Here is a 19726-nt window from a genome sequence, read left to right as displayed (position 1 = left end):
CTTCAGGGAGTTGGTTCCATGATCTGGATTGATATCAATTTCTGCTACAAATAGTTATTGCTATAGGAAAAGAGCAAGACATTGAGAAAGTGTGACCTTCCAAACACTTCTTGATCCTGTCCAGAGCTATCATCTCATTGCTGTAGGGAACTTTACTGTGTGGAAACTCTCTCTGTTGATGAGGACAGGCACTTTTGTAGCTTAGAGCCTTGGCTTGTCTGGTGTACTGAGAAACTAAATAACTTCTTTTGTGCTCACACATCGCATGTGTACCCAAGGCAGGACTTGAACTTAGCCCTCCTCACTCCAAGGCTAGGCCTCTATCATATACACCAGGCTTCCTTTCTTAAAATAAATGACAGTGAAAAAAACTGCTCAAATGTTCTCTGCCCATGAAGTGTTCTCTGAACTTCATCAAATCCACATTCAACTCAACAACCATTTCTACAAGCCTGGAGCCCTTCTCATTAGTGCTGGGGATACAAAGAAAGGTGGGTTTTCCCTCACCTTAATGTTACCTTAATGTCATTTTGGATCTCCTTTATGACACTTAATATAGACTGTGTTGTTGCTCAGTGGGGATTTTCAGTTGTGTCTGACTCTTCATGATCCCACTTGGGGTTTTCTTGGCAAAGATGCTGGAGTGATTTGCCACTTCCTCCTCCATCTCATTTTGCAGATAAGGAAACAGAGGCAACCAGGGTAAAGTGACTTGCCTAGGGTTACACAGCTCATAAGTGTCTGAGGCCAGATTTGAACGTGGAAAGATGAGTCTTCCTGACTCCAGGCCCAGCACTCTATCCACTACGCCACCTAGCTGGCCCAATACAGAATACAACAGTCTGTATTATGGTTTTTGGATCTATATCCTATCCTTTCTCAATAGTTGACTATCAGTACTTTGAGAGCACTGACCTGGTCTTATTCAAAATACCTATCCCAGAGCCTTGCACAGAGTAGGTACTCAGCAAATGTATGAAATGAATGAATATACCACAAAGCCAGAGCAAGTTCCTAAATATAGGATTGTCAGTTATTTTCATAAAAGGAATTTGGAGTTTGGAAAACTCCAGGGCTTGGAGGATTCTAAGACTGGAGGACATGCCACCCATGCTGGCCCTGCAAAGGGAAACAAGGAAATGGATTTCCATTGCTTCCAGAACACAAAGTTGCACTTGGAAGGAAGGAGTGAGCTGGGGTAGGTGTCAGGTTGCCTGGTTGAGTGGAAAGAGGACTTTTGTATAAGAGAAACTGAGCTTGCTCACGCAAAGCTCAGCAGGCCTGGGTTCAGATCAATTACACTGTAAATAATCTGATCTTATAGCTTCCTTCACTGTTTGTACCCTAAGGGTTTATGTTTTGAATAGAGGTTGGGAAGGGAGATGAGTGTAGTAGCAACCAAACCGCAGAGTGTAGTGAAGAAAACATAGCATTTAGAGTGGGAATTCCTGAGATCAAAGCCCAGCTCTGCCACTTACTACCTTTATAACCTTCTGCAAGTCACTTAACTTCTCTGGTCCTCAGTTTCCTCATCTGTCAAATAATGGTGTTGTACCAGGCAGTCTCTAAAATCCCTTTCAGCTCTACAACCTAGGATCCAATAATCCCGCCTGACACAGAATTCTGGGGTACACAGTCATATACACCTCAATGATCACCCGAGGAAAGGAGATGAAAGCAAGTCCACTTGTGTGATGGGCTCCCTGTTCTCTCCATGTACTCAGCTACTCACAGCAAAATGTGCCCTCTCCATTGCCAGTGCATACTCTGGCTTTCTCAGTGTCCAGGATTTGGTCCATTTGATTTGCTTATATAGCTGCAATCTGTCTAGTTCCAGATGCCCAAACGTGTCCCCCACAGAATTCCAACTAATCACTTGCTCCGTTCCATGGAAGGGAAAAAATCTTCCGAAGTGAGTGAAATCCCCTTCATCTCTCTCCACCTCCTAGGCATGCAGCACCCTAATCAACTGACTAAAGGAACCATACAATGGAAACATCATAGGGTTATCTGAACAGTAACATTAAGCTTTCTCTTGTAATTTTAGATATAGAAATTATAAGATCTCTTTCTTGCCTAGCATTTAATTCTTAGAATTATGCTCTATCCACTGATCTAGATGGTTCAGTTAATAGAGCACTGGGCCTGGAGTCAGGAAGATCTGAGTTCAGATTAGCCCTCAGGCATTCTCTAGCTCTGTCAGCCTCTGTTTGCCTTAATCTACTCAAGGAAGAAATGGCAAACCACTCCAGTATCTTTGCCAAGAAACCCCCATACAGCATCACAAAGAACTGGATAGAACTCAACAACAACATTTTTTATGCTTGTAAGGAGACAATTTGATTTTTAACTCTTACTGGTTCTGGTTTTCTGAAGGTATGTTCCCTCCACAGCTTAGCCTTGGCTGAAAGTTATATTGGTCTGCTGTGGTCTTGTTGGGGTATCCTGTTTGGTGTCAGTGACATAAGACTGAAATGACATCCCTCCCTAACCTATCCCATCTCCACAATGCAAACATAATGAGATGGATTAGTCACAGGTTTATGGGCAGGAGATGGGTTAAAGTCTTTTAAAGATGGGTTTTAATCAGTGGAAACTTTTCCCTATAAAGTGAGTAACATATAAGAACCAAAAAAAAATTTACTGTGATAACTTGGTTGTATATTTAAAAGGAATAGCAAATTGTACATAGTGGATATGCATTTTCCTACGCAATCATATTTTTAATTATACTATGTTATAGAAATGCTTGTTTTATTCCATAAATTAATTTTTTTCACAAAAGTACTAATCCAAGGCATAACTTAGTGGTGGTAATCTATTCTAGCAGCTTCTCTTGGCTTTGAGATAGCAGCTACTGTTACATAGACAAGTTCTCTTGAAACACTCAAAAGATGATGTGAGGGGCAGCTAGGTGGTACAGTAGATAGAGTACCAGCCCTGGATTCAGGAGGACCCGAGTTCAAATCTGGCCTCAGACACATAACACTTACTATCTGTGTGACCCTGGGCAAGTCACTTAACCCCATTGCCTAGCCAAAAAAAAATGATGTGACACAAAGAGCTTATTGTCCACGGTACATTCTTTATTGTCTGGTGGGTCTGTGTCCCTTAGAAGGGAGTCCTGCCTCCTTTCCCTGTTATGGGGAAACAAGGATCCTTTAGAAGAGGCTTTTTGCTCCATGTGAATCTTTGGCAGTGGGAGAACCTGAGGAAGATTCTGCCAGGAAGATTCCAAAGAGGATCTGAACTGCCTCTGAGTCAAGTCAAGTGGGCTCTTACCTGAGAGTGGTTCAGATGCATCCTGTCAGCTCTTGATATACAGCATCTTGATAAGTAAATTCACTCACATTTAGAGCTACTAAAGTAGCTCTAATTGGTCACAAGATAACAGGATACAGTATTCTCCTGTTGAGGAAATGAGCGGCAGAGCCATGCTTGGTGGGATTTGTTCCTGTAAGGAAAACCATGTCTGATTCCTGCAGGTGATGGTGTGGATCCATGGTGGTGCTCTCACTTTTGGTGGTGCTTTCTTATATGACGGTTCGATATTGTCAGCCACCCAGAATGTGGTAGTGGTCACCATCCAGTACAGGCTGGGCATCCTTGGGTTCTTCAGGTGAGGTTTGACCCCACTGAAATGTGAGTACAAGAATTTTTTCTTTGATGAATTCCCAGATCTCTGAGTGGTTGAATGATAATAAACATAAATTCCTGATTAGAAAACATATCTCTTGCTTTCCCTTGCCTTCCACACCAGCTAATCGTGATATAGTAGAAAAAGCACTAGATTTGTGGCTGGAGGACCCAATTTCAAATTATGGCCCTGCTTCTTATGACCAATGAATTCACTCCCTTGTCCTCAGATTACAGATAGATAGATATGTGAATGGATTGATGGATGGATGGAAGGATAGGCAGACTAGCAGACAGATCATCAGGAAGATGAACCATTGATTAAGCAGCAGGCACTTTGTTAAGTGTTAGGGTTACCAAACAAGAAAACAAGAGAGTCCTCCTGTGTTAACCTAACCGCAGCTTGCTGTACTGAGTAGTAATCAAGCCCATGATTCCATTCACTTTCCAAGTACTAATTTTCTGTGATGTCTTACTCTAAAGCTATCTACCCCTTTCACTGTGGAATGCCTGCTCCACAAGTAACAAACCTGTTTTCATCTTTAGCCCTTTTTCTCTTACCCCTTTTACCTACTTGTACTCACCAAAACCTTTTTTTCTGAGGACACAGCTTTCCTGGTGACCATTTCTATCACTATTTGCATTTTCACTCAAACCTCCATCACAAGAAAGCCAAAATACTCCTTGTTTCCCACTACCCCTTCTAGACTCTCCTTCTACCACCATAATTCAGCAACCCCTCTTCCTTTGAGGTTCATTCAATCTATATTTAATCACCCAATCAAGATTTTAGTAGCTGTTATTATCCTCTGGGACACTCTCCTTTTCTCAATGAGTTCAGTGCCTTGTTTCCAGTGTTTCTCTGTTTCCCAACTCCCACCTTCATACTGAGGGACTTCAACATTCATCTTGATATCCCCTTCAACATTCTAACTCCTCAGTTCCTCAGTGTATTCATTTCTCATAACCTGCTCCACCACCCCACCTCAGCTAGATACAAAGATGGTAACACCCTTCATTTTACTCTGGTTCATGAGTGTTCCACTTCTATGTTCATTATCTCTGAAATTCCTTTATCTAGTTATATTTTCCTATCATTCCACTAGATTCTATGCTTGGTATCCCCTAACCTTGTTTTTCATCCTCATCCTTGACCTTCAATCCCCCCACCTCTCAGTTCTTTCCCAGGCTATCACCCCTGCCTGATTATGCTCTCTTCCCTTCTCCATCTTAACACTTTAACGAACTGTTTCATTTCTATGCTGACCTGTTATCTTATGACAAATCTTTCCCTACCAAACCTCAGTCTTTGTTTTCTGCCATCACCCATTCCTTTTGCTCTTTTTGCATACTGCTGAATGAAGATAGAAAAAAAAAGTAAAACCATGTTGCCTGTGTCCATACAGATTGTTACATAATCTTAACTGAGTCCTCACTGTGTCAAGGCATTCTTTCTGCACCTCTGTAATCAACTCACTTTCTCACTCACCAGAGTGGCTTTTCTAAACCTTTGCATCCCTCCTCAAACTTCTCATGGCTCCTCTTGTCCTCACCATCTCAACTCAGAACCTTGCTTTTTATTTTGCTGAAAATAAATGAGGCCATCCACTGAGCTCCCTCATATCCCCTGCTCTTTATCTCACATTGATCAGATGTTTTCTGTTGCTATCTCCTCCTTTACCTCTTGTCTTATATGAGGAAGTGGACCTTTTCTTCACTAAGGCTAAGCTTTCAACACACACAGATGATCCCATTCCATCCAGTATTTTCCAGAAGATTGCCCTTTGTATCATTTTCACTTTCACTATTTTTAATCTCTCTCTCTCTCTCTCCTCCCTCCCTCTCTCTCTCCTCTCTCTCTCTCTCTCTCTCTCCTCTCTCTCCTCTCTCTCCCTCCCTCCCTCTCCCTCTCTCTCTCTCTCTCTCTCTCTCCCCCTCCCTCCCTCCCTCTCTCTCTCTCTCTCTCTCTCTCTCTCTCTCTCTCTCTCTCTCTCTCCCTCCCTCCTCTCCCTCTCTCTCTCTCTCCCTCTCTCTCTGTCTTTCCTCTCTCTCTCTCTCTCTCTCTCTCTCTCTCTCCCTCTCTCTCTCCCTCTCTCTCTGTCTTTCCTCTCTCTCTCTCTCTCTCTCCCTCTCTCCCTCTCCCTCCCTCCCTCTCCCTCTCTCTCTCTCTCTCCCTCTCTCTCTGTCTTTCCTCTCTCTCTCTCTCTCTCTCTCTCTCTCTCTCTCTCTCTCTCTCTCTCTCTCCCTCTCTCTCTCCCTCTCTCTCTGTCTTTCCTCTCTCTCTCTCTCTCCCTCTCTCTCTCTCTCTCTCTCTGTTCCTGTAATTGTAAGGTGCTACTGGCTGTGCAGAACTTATAATTTATTTCAAGGGTTTGGATCTGTACCCACAAAGACATGTTCACACTTTTCCTAGCTTATAAATGATTAATAATGATAATAATCATAAACATACATGCACAAAAATGTGATTACATATGATTATGCAATCTTAAAAGCAAAGACTATTAGCAGAAAAATAGAGACATAAAGAAGAAGAAATACATCACCAATCCGAGGAAGCACCAACTGCTGAACATCTGGCTGGGGGAGTCCTGTATCATAGCCCTCAGGGTCGTGGTTGGGAAAGCCCCTACAGCAGAGTGCCCTCTCCGAAGGAGACTCCCAAAGTCACTTTCCCAAGAAAGACCCTTTTTATCATCCTTACACAAAGAAAGCAGGGAGCCAAGGAACAGGTGATTAATCCTAAGGACCTGAGAGTTTTGGCTGAAACTCTCTGATCTCAAGAACAATCTGTGTTATGACAAAAATGTCTTGGGTCAATACCCAGGAACTGGTCAAGTCCCTGGATGTTTACCTCAAGACCTGCTTTTAAGAAATAGTTCCCCAAGGTGGGTCTGGGTTGAAACAAATCTCAGAACAATATGTTAGGGAAGTTCCTTGTCCTTTGGCTTGGGCTGTGGATAGGGAAGATCTTATACATTAACCCTTCAGTCAGCCTTTAGATCTGACCTATCCATGGATTGGGAACATCATCTCTCCTATGGGGCATGCCAGAAACATCACCCATAAGGAGAAAACAAACCAATATAAGGACTTAACTTGTAAAAAAGAAAAAGCTTGTAACATTGCTGAAATGAAAGATGTTGAGCAGTTTAGTATAAACCAGTAAGAACAATTAGTAGGCACACACATATAAACATCAGTTCTATTAAATAGGAGAGTGAGTACAATTATCACAAGCTATATGTGTAAAATTAGGCAAGAAATTTATAAGATTATCACTACTAAAACATGAATAGGTGAAAGGGCTAATTTGGGCCCTCCCTTTTAGGGATATTAAAATGTTCCCAAAATGTTGCCTTTCATTATACGTCACATTGTAGAATGGATTTCCTATGGAAAAGCAGGGAGTATTCAATAAGTCTTTTGATCAGGTGATATTATTAATGAGGAAGAAGCACATCTGGAGGAATATGGTTGTGGCATCTGTTCTGCTGTCTTACTCAGTCCATGTCCTATGGGAGGTTTCTTTCTAGATTGAGGATGTTCCTGGCAAATCCAACAGTCTTGTGGTCCAGTGGTTGCCACTGCTCCTCCTAATCGCACCAGTGTATTCTCTCATTGTGCCATTACTCTTCCAATAAGTATAAGATAAACTGTAAAATACTATTCAGGTAAAAACAACTGTGTTAGGGGATAATGATGCAATTTGTCATCTCCAACAAATGCCACTACCATGGTACCATCCTTGCCTTCTGCCACTATCTCAGCAGCTCGAGGCATATCAGAGGCATGTCTTTTAACCTATACTTTAGATCCTACTCTTAAATCAGTACTTCCAAATCCTCCACACCTGGTTGAAATGAAAGTGGTTCTGCTACTTGCTCCCATTGTTCTTTGAAACAGGTGGAAATTACTAATTATGCCACTCTAGATCCCATAGAACAAACCACTGGTTCTGGGCCAAGGTCTTGCATTATCACTTTTATTTCCCCACATAATCTGAATCTATTACTCCTCCTAAGAGATGTATCCCCTTAACAGCTAAGCTTGACCAAGGAAGCATATGCCCAAAATATTTAGGTGGGATTTTTATTCCTATTCCTGTGGAAACAATAACTATCTTCCCTACAGGAAGATTTACAGGATTTAAAGTATGTAACTCATAACCAGCAGATCCAGCTGTTCCTAAGAAGGGGGGTGTGGCATGTGGATCACAAGCCCACCATTGTAATGTTAGATTTTTTGGCCTCTGCATCCTTATTTGAATATTAGGGGTCATCATTCATCCTAAGGGGGTTAATGACTCTTTTAGGGGCCAATTGTTTAGCTGTTGCAAAGCTTCAAATAAATTATCTTTCCAGTGTGCATAAGAGGTGCCAAGTTGTCTAAGTTTCTCTTTTAATAACCCATTCATCCTTTCAATTAATCCCACTGCTTGGGGATAATAAGGTATATGATAAATCCATTCTATATTATGATATGAACAATAGTGGTCTATTTCTTTTCCCTTAAAATGTGTCCCATTGTCACTTTGTATTTGTAGAGGGGATCCATAATATAAAGTAATGGTATCTATAGTCCTACAAGTATTTTTCTGAGTGGCATTCTTATATGGGCATGTCACCAGTACTCCAGAATTAGTATCTACACAGGTACAAATATACCGGCAACCTCTGTCCATTGCTAAGGGACCAACATAATCTATTTGCCAAATTTGGGTGGGCAGCCTTCCTCGGGCTAGTTCACCTTTAACGATGCAGGGAATTGGTCGCTCCTTTTCCATTTGGTATATGGAACACTCAGATTATGTTTGTTTTAATAGAGAAATTGGGAGGGAAATTCTCCTGTCCTAGGCCCACCTGTGTAAGACTTGGACTCTGAGATGTCCCATTTGTAGATGTGCCCATTGTGCTAATGAATAATAATCTTGATCTTCTTGCTGTATTTTTGCTATTTTGGCTAGTTGATCCACATGTGCATTATACTCATGTTACGGGATGTTCATTGAAGTATGTGCATCTACGTGAAAAACTGAAATGCTAGTATTATGAGACCAATCCCATATATCCTGCCACGATTCCTTTTTTCCCCCCCATATATCCCACCCATGAATTTGCCAACCATTTTCATTCCATATGGGCATCCAAGTAGTTAGTCCATTAGCCACAGCCCAGGAATCTGTAAATACAAGGCATTCTTTCCCTTGTTCATTCTTTGTAGCTGAATGCACAGCTATTAGCTCAGCTAACTGGCTACTTCCCCCTTGTCCTGTGTTTTCCAAAGTAACTCCTGTAGTGAGGTTATATGCCACTGCTTTCCAATGTCTTGCTTGTCCTGTATATTTAGCCGATCCATCAGTGAACCATGCATGTCTGTTTCTTTCAGATTTAACCTGTCATATCCCTGTCCCCATTCTACCAGTGAATTCCTAGTGGCTTTTGCCAGTGGTATTTCATTTTATGCCATTCCCAGTTCTGAAACTTTTTCATGTAATGTAGAAATTCTTGCCTTCCCAGTCTTTGCTCTATTCTGACTATACCATTTCCATTTAATAATTCTAGCTTCTTGGGCATGTCCTATTTTGTGAGAGTCAGGGGTGCTCATTATCCAGTGCATCATAGGAATTTGGGGTTGTAAGACCACTTCATGACCAATTGTCAATTGTTCTGTCTCTACCAATGCCCAATATGCAACTAAAAGTTGTTCAAAAGGGGAATAATTTTCCCCAGCAGAGGGCAGCTTTCTTGACCAGAATCCTAAGGGAATATTCCTGCCCTGCTGTTTTTGCCATAGGCTCCAGTCAGCATATCCCTCTCGGACAGATACATGTAATTCTACAAGGCCATTTTCCATAGGCCATAAATCTAACGCGGTTTGGATTGCAGTTTTGGCGTTCTTCCTCCTTGCCCCAATTGAATTCATATTTCTTCCTAGTCACTTTATAAAGTGCGCACAATATTTGTCCTAAATGGGGAATATGTGTTCTCCAACATCCAAAAAGTCCTATGAATTTCTGGGCCTCAGTTTTATTAGTAGGGGGAAGAAAATCTGCTCTCTTTTGTTTAGCCTTAGGAAGTATTTCACTGTGCCTCTTATTCCAGTAAATCCCTCAGAGTTTTACTGCCTGTACTGGTCCCTGAATTTTGTTTGGGTTAATTTCCCATCCTTTGCTTTCCATATGTTTTAATAAAATATGCAAATTTCCCCCCACCATTTGACAATCTTCACCTAGTATTAAGATGTCATCAATATAATGAGTTATCTGCACTCCTTTCATTTTCAACTCATCTAGATGTTCCGCCACTATCTGATGGCAAATAGTGGGGCTATGTAAATATCTCTGTGGTAAGCCAGTAAATGCATACTGTTTCCCTTGCCAAGTAAAAGCGAATTGATCCCACTGGGCTGGATCTATTGGTATGGTAAAGAAGGCATTATCCAAGTCTATAACTGCATACCAATGCCCTGAATATTATTGAATAGTTCAATCAAAGTAATGGTGTCAGGTGCCTCCGCAAACAAAGGAGGAGTAGCTTTACTCAATTGCCTATAATCAACAGTCATTCTCCATGTCCCATCGAACTTTTTCACTGGCCATATAGGGTTATCCCATTCAGTAATAGTGGGAATCGCTACTCCTACATCAACATATTCCTTAATAGTAGCAGTGGTTTCCTCCTGCCCTCCCAGTATACAGTACTGCTTTAGAGTAATGGTCTTAGCAGGAAGTGGTAAAGACACAAGGGGCATTTTAAGTTTTCCTGCTAACACTGCCCTTATGGTTAGAGCCCTAACAGCAAATTGATATCATCCATCTGTAACTGCAAAGTCATTCCTCTTAAAATATCTATTCCAGTTATATATTCAGGAATAGGACTATTACTACAGTATAATCTCGCCAAGGTAATTGTCCTATTTTAATGGGTATAGTGACTTGTTTGGCTTGTATCTCTTTTCCTCCTAATCCTGTAATTATCATGGGTCTTCTTTGGCTAAATTTATCAGGGTTCCCATAAATTAGGGAGGTCTCTGCACCAGTGTCAATTAGAGCTTTTGCTACAGTTGTAGAACCATTTTCCCAATATATAGTTATGGGAATATGCAGCCTATAATCTCTACTTCTTACTTCCCTAATTTGCACTGGAGGTTGGCCCTTATCTTAATCCCCTTTCAAATGCTGAAGGCTAGGGTATAATTTCTTGAGCTGGGCATGCTGTTAGCAAAGCCCATCCTCTTCTACTTATTCCCCTTATCTCTTTCCCTTTTCCTATTGGGATCTCCTCTAAACATCTAATAACATTCAGTGGTTCAGCTTGTTTGAGACGGCTCCCCGAGTCCTGACAAGGACCAGTATTCTTAGCCCAGTCTTTAGCAAGGGAGGAATATGGGAGCCCTTCCCAGCCAGGAATTTCCTGTTCTTTAACTTTAACTTCTCCTGACTTTTTTTAGGAACCCCATTGTGACACAGATGCTGTTCGGTGATGCCAATTGTAACAATAAGGTGTTACAGGCTGCGCAGCACTTGTGATTTATTTCACGGGTTCAGATATGTACTCACACATTCACACTTTTCCTAGCTTATAAATAATATAATCATAAACATACATGCACATGTGATTACATGTGATTATGCAATCTTAAAAGCAAAGAGTATTAGCAGAATGATAGAGAGATAAAGAAGAAGAAATACATCACCAATCTCAGAAAGCACCAACTCCTGAACTTCTGGCTGGGGGAGTCCTGTATCCCAGTCATCAGGGTCTTAGTTGGGAAAGTCCCTACAGCAGAGTGTCCTCTTGGAGGGAGACTCCCAAAGTCACTTTCCCAAGAAAGACCCTTTCTATTATCCTTACACAAAGAAGGCAGGGAGCCAAAGAACAGGTGATTAATCCTAAGGACTTGAGAGTTTTGGCCGAAACTCTCCAACCTCAAGAACAATCTTTGTTATGTCAAAAATGTCTTGGGTCAATACCCAGGAACTGGTCAAGTCCCTGGATGTTTACATCAAGACCTGTTTTTAAGGAATAGTTCCCCAAGGTGGGTCTGGGTTGAAACAAATCTCAGAACAATATGTTAAGGAAGTTCCTTGTCCTTTGACTTGGGCTGTGGATAGGGAAGATCTTATACATTAACCCTTCACTCCCCTTCTTTCTCCCTTCCACACCTCCTCCCTGCTGCTTTTGTACTACCTATAAACCTGACATGTCTCACCTGTGTTCTCAAAAAACCTTACTGATCCATCCACCCATCCTTCCATCCTTCCATCCATCCATCCATCCATCCATCCATCCATCCATCCATCCATCCATCCATCCATCCATCCCCACTAGCTATCATCCCATATATCTCCTTCCTGTCATGACTAGATTTCTCTTCGCTCTCTCCAGTATGGCTTCCAATCTCCAGATTAGACCTACAGTATCCCAGCTCCAACTACCTCAAAATGTATGTCCCACATACATTATAAACTCAATGTCCCCAAAACAGAACTCTTTCTCTTTCCTACCAAGCCCTCCCCTCTTCATAATGTCCCTATTATTTGTTAAAGTCCCCATCATCCTCCGGTCACCCAGGCTCGTGATCTAGGTGTCACTGCCCACTACTGACTTACTTTTCCCCTCTATCCAATATGTTGCCAAGTCTTATTGACTCTACCCTTGTTACATCTCTCATATACACTCACTTCTCTCCTCTGACACTACCACCACTCTAGTGCAAGCTCTCACCACCTTACACTTGGACTAATAACACCTGCTTGGTTGGTCTCCTTGCTTCTTCTCTCTCTACTCCAGTTCATCTTCCACTGAGCTGTCAGTGATCTTCCTACAGCACAGGTCAGACCATCACCCCCTGATTCAATCAATCAGTCAGTTAACAAGCATTATTTAAGCACTTGTTATATGCCCATTACTGTGCTAAGTGCTTGTGATACAAAAGAAAGTCAGTTCCTATCCTCAGGGAGTTCAATTCTAATGGGAGACAACATACAAATAACAATATATAGACACAAAATATATACAATGAAAAGGAGAAGCAATCTCAAAGGGAAGGTGTGACAATTGTGATTTTTGAAATATGTTGTGTCATGTTGTTGTTATAAGTGATAGGACTCCAACATGGCGCCACAGGGTAAGTGGTCCTAAGGACCATAAAAAATTTAAGCAATAGTAGATAGCCTGTATTTTCAAAAGCCCTGATTTATTCTGATTTTGTGAGTAACCTCAGCTCCTGAACAGACTCCCAGCAGACTGCATGTCTGTGTGCTGGCATCCACTCTTGGAGTCTCTGAGTCAGGCATCAATAAGGAATCCTGGGGAACTTCCCCACCACATCAGGGTCTGATTAAGAATGCCCTGTCTCACATGTTGTGCTAATTGTCTCAACCAAACCTTCCTTTAAGGGATGACTGTCTCACTCCCCACTCTGAGTGTGTACTCCCACCAAGATCTTGCCCCTGTACAATTCTCTTGCATGAGAGTGCCCTGAATCTCTGTCTGTCAATGCAGGTTGTCATATAATGCATGTGTGTGCTTGTGAGTGTGTGTGTGTGTGTGTGTGTGTGTGTGTGTGTGTGTGTGTGTGTATGTGTTGCTTTCATTTTTGCCTGCTTGGTTCACCATGTGGTAATAAAGCTCATGCTTCCCCTAGCTTCCCCAGGACCCATTTTCTATAAAACCTCAAACTGGGGTCCTTGCTCTGGAAGGCCCTAACAGTGAGGGGTGTGTTGGGGGAGGGGAAAGAGGAAAGGCTAGATCTTTTGAAGAAGGTGGAATTAGAGTTGTCTCAGATTCCTTGAAGGAATTCCAGTCATGGGAATAGCCAGGGAAACTCAGACTTGGGAGGCAGAGAGTTGTATTTGAGGACAAGAAGATGATATTGCTGGACTGCAGAGTTCATGGAGAGGAGCCTGGCCTCCTCCAACCTCTCTAGTCTTCTCACACTCCTTCACATTCTCTGCCTCCTTCCTCATCCGTGAAAAAGATATTCTATTGAAACTATTCATTTTCACTCCTCCTTTTCCTGGCTTCCTTCAGGACTTGGTGCTAGTCCTACCTTCCGCAAGAAGCCTCTCCCTGCATCCCTAACTGCCAGGGCCTTCCCTCTGGGATCATTCCCAATCTCTCCTCTATAGATCTTCTTCAGGCACAGCTGTTTGCATACTGTCTCTCCCATTAAACTGCAGACTCCTCAAGGGCAGGGACTTGATTTACCTCTCTCTGTATGCCCAGAGCTTGGTATAGTGCCTGGCACATAGTAGGTGCTCAGTAAATGTTTCTTGACTTGACATTCTAATAGGGGAAGACAAAACCAAAAGGAAAGCTAATAAAAAAGGAGGGGAAAGGCAGACTGGAGGCAAGGCAGCTGGTGGGGAGGTGGAAGGGATCAGGGAGTAAGCTGGAAGGGATGGAAGCAGCATAGTGGAGGCTCCACCTGGAAGGCACAGTGAGCTATGGAAAGAGGCATGCACTGGGCATCCTTCTGGTGGGGAAATTCAAGACCTGTGCCACCAATTTATATCTGTAAAATAAGAACAGCAACAACTAGCATTTGTATGGCCCTTTAAGGTTTACAAAGCGCTTTAGAAATAGTGCCTCATTTTATCCTTGCAACAACTCTGAGAAATAAATGCCATTATTATCCCCATTTTAAAGAGGAGTAACTGAGGCAGAGGTCTATGTGACTACCCCATGGTCACACAGCTAGTAGATGAACACTGGTCTTGCCACATCTAGGTCCAGCAGTCTATCCATTGCATCATCCAGCTGGAGGAAATGGTCTTTAAATGTCATAATGCTATTAACCTGGCGCTCTTCTTCAGAAGTCTCTAACCTTGTCTAATGTCTGGCTTTCAGCACTGGGGATGAGCATGCACCTGGCAACTGGGGTTACCTGGATCAGGTGGCTGCTCTGAGATGGGTCCAGAAGAACATTGCCCACTTTGGAGGAGATCCTGACCTTGTGACCATCTTTGGAGAGTCAGCTGGGGGGACAAGTGTTTCCTCACATGTAGGTGTTAAAAAAAATGACCCCAGCCTGAAGGGGGCCTCTTGTAGGCAAATCAAGATCTCCAGTGGTGGGGCACCTATGGCCTCAAGGCCTCATGTTCAGCCTCCTTGGGCTGAACTCTAACTTGACAGAACGAATCCTTTTGTTAAGGATATTTGTTCTGTAAAGTTTGGCTTGGGTCATAAGACTGCACTTGATGACCAGAGGGTCACACGTGGCCTCAAGACCACAGGTTCCCCAGCCCTGGATGGGCCTGAGTTTTTCTTCCTCTTCTCTTATCCTCACCCATCTGAGAACCATTGGGACTGATGACTTCTTTCTCCAAGGCTGACACCTGCCCTTGACTTCATTTGGAGGTCCCACTACATTCTCCTGACCTAGTCCTGACTGATTGTCTTTTTCCTCTTGCTTTACTGGAGGCAGAAGATGAGCAATCTCTTCTTAAAGGCTTACTAAAAACTTCAAGTAAGAGCAAAAGAAATGTACAGAGTAATGATGAAATAATTCAAGGCCCAATGGATCCCAGATTTCACCACTGAGGTTCACTTCTTCCCAATGCTGCTCACAGGCTCTCTGTGCCTCCCCAGGTGGCCTTTGTGATGAGCTGTGGCTGCAGATCTGCTCTCTCCAGTCTTTGCCAATAAGTCTCTGAGAGGTTAGTATGGGCGGCCCTCATGTGACAGGCATAAAATCCATCAGCGGGCTTTGAGGCAAAGATCTTCTGGCTTGGTAACCCAGGAGTTTGCACATCACTGACAGCCTCCAGTATGTGACAAGACATGGGAAGAAGAGTTCAGTGGAGGGATTATGCTAAAAAAAAATAGCTGATGGGAAAGTGGCAAATTCCCATGGTATAGTGGGAAAAACTGTTGGATTTGAAGTAATTTGATCCTGACAACAACCTTGGGCTTTCTCGTAATCAATATACAAACAATAATCAATAAAGAATGTGACCTTATAAGGAGGCAGGGCATAGGAACAGCATTGCTGGGTTACGGAGAACAGGCATCTTATTATATCCTGTTACTGAGCCACCCAGAGAGTCCTGGACCATGGCCAAGTCTACTTAGCCCTCCTTTCTGTCTAACTATCTTATAGTCCTGGCTTTGCCAAAGGACCCAAAGGCCAGGGTCCCATAGAGTGGTCTCTGTTTGGGACTGTGCTATATGGGTAGCTTAGGGGTGTGGCAGGTAAGTAACAGTCCTAGCCTTCAGACTCGCAGTCTCCTATGTCTCTGCTAAGCCAGGAGTATCTGGGCCTCCCCATGACTGCTTCCTCTTCCCCTCTGCTGTGATTTGCTCCCCAGGTTCTGTCCCCCATGTCCAAAGGCTTGTTCCACAGAGCGATCATGGAGAGCGGTGTGGCCATCCTCCCTGGCTTGATTTCTTCCAGCTCAGAAATGATTACAAATGTAAGCTCCTTGTTCTTTGGTCTTTGTAATCCCTCTTATCCTTCCTTAACCTTATTGGCCTCCCAACCCCATGGTCTAGTGTACCATTGGCCTTCTGACTCTCCTGGGCTATAAGAAAGTGCACTGGAATGCCACTGAATGTTCAATCTGAAAGTTACCATAGAAATCATCTACTCCAACTCCTCGTTTTACAGAGGAGGAAACTGAGGCATAGAGAGGGAGGATTGAGTTCCTGGCTGTGCCTGTGATTTTAGATAAGACATTTCCTTCCTGAGGTCTCAGTTTCTTCCTCTGTAAAAGTGGATTCAGTTAGATTGCTTGTAAAGCCCCTTCTAGCTCCAAATTCTACTTTCTGACATCCCCTGAAGAGGAGGAAAAGTTCCTCAAGGGGTCCAGGTACAGGTTAGATGGAATGATCTAGAAGGTCCCTTGTACCTCTCTAGTAATTGTCTAGTTCTTTCTACTGAATTGGGTAAGCTCAACAATGAGTTGGTGACTGAGCTGGGACCAGAACATAAGTCTCTGAGCCAATTTCAGGGCTCTTTCAACATACCAGACCCAATCATGTGTCCTTTGTGGATATTTAGATCCTTTCTCCCTGAGGAAATGGTAAATCCTTTGGGAGCGGGGTCTGTGTCCTTGTAACCTGCCCCTGACCATCCCTATCCCCATTGGCTGGCACTGAACCCTGTACAGAGAAGGCTTGTGATTGGGGGACTCACCCCTTTTGGTGGTCAGACAGATTCCAGCTTGGTCTGCTTTTCACCATTACTGCATCATCTCCTATAGAAATGATCCTTTGCTAGCTTACTGATGAGTATGAAAAGATTCCTTTCTTGTGATACAGGCCAGGCATTCCTCCATGAGAATGTTAACTCTTTGTGGGTGCCTTTTTGCAGGCCATTGCCAATCTGTCTTCTTGTGATAGACACAGTTCTGCCTCCATGGTTCAGTGCCTTAGGAGCAAATCTGAAGGAGAAGTCCTGGCCATTACCAAGGTATGTAAGCTGAAAAACAAATGTTCTAGTGCCAAGACAAGCTGCCAAAACAGCTTAGGGGAAAGCTGTACACTCAACCTTGATTGGGTGGAATTGAGGTGAAGATCTTGGGAATGTCACTCTCTTAACCTCAGCTTCCTCCTAGTACTAGATGATCTTCAAGGACATTTCCACATGGTCTGAAGGTTACTCCTATGTCTGATGTTTTCTTACTAGGATCTCTTCTACCTTCAACATTCTGTGCTCTTAACTTTTTTTTTTGTGTGTGTAATAGGTTCCATCCCTTCTACTCTGGCCATATTATGTCCTAAGAATCCTTCCAGCATTCTGTGGTCTAAACATTTCAGGTTTTAAGGTTCTGAGCTTTTTCATGCTCTAGTCTCACAACCCTTCCCACTCAAACATTCTCTGTTTATGGAATTATAGCTTTAAAGCTAGAAGGATCCATTCTAATCTGATTCTAACATTCTGGGTTCCAACATTATTTGTTCCAAATTTCCTTTCATTTCTGCTAGTCTATTTTACACGATTGTTTTTTTTCCAGTTGTGACATTCTATGCTCTAACATTCTACAAGTTAAGATACAGAGAATGCAGCTTGATGGGTGAAATATTTTAAGCTCTGGGAAAATGGACCTGCGTTCAACTCTAGCCTCAGACAGTAGCTGTCATTTTACCTGTTTGCCTCAGTTTCCTTATTCATAAAATGGGGAGAATAATAACACTTACCTCCCAGGGTCCTTGTGCGGATCAACTGTGATAACAATTGTAAAATGCTTATTAGTACAGTGCCTGGAACATAGTAATCACTAAATAAATGTTAAGATGATGATGTTGATGGTGGTGGTAGTGGTGGCGGCCATCCCTTCTAGCTCTAGTATTCTGTTCTTGGGCTTCTTTCAGATCAAACACCCTATGGGTCTTTGGAGGAAAGAATCATAGTTGTGGGAAGACTCTCTCTATCCCCTGGGATTGATAGCTCTCATCTAAATATTCCTTTCATAAAAGTACATTTTATATATATTATATCATTTCAATAATTTTGCAACAACTTTGTGCCATTGATAGTACAAGTATGATGTCATTTCCAAACTTCAGACACGGGAATTAGAACCATTAAGTGGAAGCAGCAAGAAGTCAGGGAGCCATTTGCTTTTCTATTTGTATCCCCAGAGCCTATGGCAGTTAGTGGATTGATGTATTGACTTGATATTTAAAAAAAAGGAAACTGAGTCCTAGAGGGGTTAAGTGACATTGCCAAATGCCACACAGCTCACAAATATCAAGACAGTTACATGACTAAGATCTTTATTCATTGCATTCTTAGAACCAAGATTTTTATTCATTGCATCACATTGCTTCTTCAAAAATTCACTTAGTAATAAGTGTTAGAGTAAGTTTAAATATTAATACCAGATCTAATCTCATCTAATTGTTCAGTCATTTTTTAGTTGCCTACAACTCTTGATGACTGCATTTAGGGTTGTCTTGGCAAAGATACTGGAGTACTTTCCCTTTTCCTTCTCTAGCTCATTAAGAAACTGAGGCAAATAGGGCTAAATGACTTGCCCAGGCTCGCACAACTAGTAAGTGTCTGAGGCCAGATTTGAACTTAGGAAGATGAGTTTTCCGACTCTAGGACCAACGTTCTGTCCACTATACCACCTAGCTCTCCCTATATGTAATCACTTTCTCTATTAGACATATTGACTCTCCTCCCCTTCAATCTGAAAACTATTATGTTTTTCAACCTGATTTGATGACAGTTTACTCATCCAGAAAATGACAGGGTTGAACCAGATGATCTTCTAAAGCACCTCCCAGCTCTAAATCTACAGTCTTATGAATATCCTTTCCAAAGCACCTGGGAGGTCAAGTTTCATATTGGCCACAGCAGATGCCAAGGAGATGGGAGAAGAAAGGATTCCTGACTCTCAGTCAAACCCAAGCCTGGTATTCAGATACTGAACAGTTTGGTGCCTCCATGGCTTTCCTGCCTTATCTTATATTACCTCCCTGCACGCACTCTATGCTCCAGCCAAAGTCATCTGTCCTCAGTCTTCTACTTGTTCCCTATACTCTCTTACCTGTGTGCCTTTGTTCAGGTGTGTCTCATGTCTGTAAAGTCCTCCCTTCCTATTTTCATACTGGTTTATAAATTGCCTTTCTCATAACAATCCGTGAGGTAGAAAGGGCAAGAAACATTATTCCCATTTTAAAGATGAATAAATCTCTGAGGAGGTCTCAGTGAATAGAGAACCAGCCCTGCAGTCAGGAAGACCACTAGCTATGTGACCTTAGGCAAGTCACTTAACCTCTGTTTCCTTAATCTACTTGAGAAGGAAATGGCACATCACTCCTGTATCTTTGCCAAGAAAAAGCCCATGGATTGTACTGGTGTGCTATGGTCCTCAGGGTCATAAAGACTTGGACATAACTTAACAAAAACAAACCTCTGTGGAGCAGACAGGCAGTGGCTTCTCCACTTCTCCACCATCACACAGTCAGTAAACATTAGAGCTGGGATTCCAGCCCCGGTGTCTCCCAATTTGCAATCCAGTGTTCCTTCCTCCCTCCCACTGCTGCCTCTCCTAGCCCCCCTTTGTCTGTTGAATTCTTCCCTATTTGTTAAAGTCCAATTCCACTTCCCCTCTTTAGAAAACTTCATGGGA

The 19726-nt window shown here is 42.6% G+C and overlaps 1 protein-coding gene across 1 annotated transcript in view; it reads left to right on the top strand.

The window, feature by feature from the left end:
- LOC110210449 (cocaine esterase-like) overlaps positions 1-19726 on the top strand; it is a 35908-nt gene that overhangs the window by 6220 nt on the left and 9962 nt on the right. Inside the window, exons 4-7 of the mRNA XM_020989425.2 lie at positions 3486-3619; positions 14493-14646; positions 15953-16057; positions 16957-17055. Coding sequence (XP_020845084.1) covers positions 3486-3619; positions 14493-14646; positions 15953-16057; positions 16957-17055 — 492 coding nt within the window. The remainder of the gene's footprint in view (positions 1-3485; positions 3620-14492; positions 14647-15952; positions 16058-16956; positions 17056-19726) is intronic.

This window comes from Phascolarctos cinereus, unplaced genomic scaffold (genome assembly GCF_003287225.1).
Source record: "Phascolarctos cinereus isolate Bilbo 61053 unplaced genomic scaffold, phaCin_HiC Scaffold_2;HRSCAF=192, whole genome shotgun sequence".
NCBI lineage: Eukaryota > Metazoa > Chordata > Mammalia > Diprotodontia > Phascolarctidae > Phascolarctos > Phascolarctos cinereus.
The sequence above is the reverse complement of the archived record's forward strand: the minus strand, read 5'-3'. Positions and strand labels throughout refer to the sequence as shown.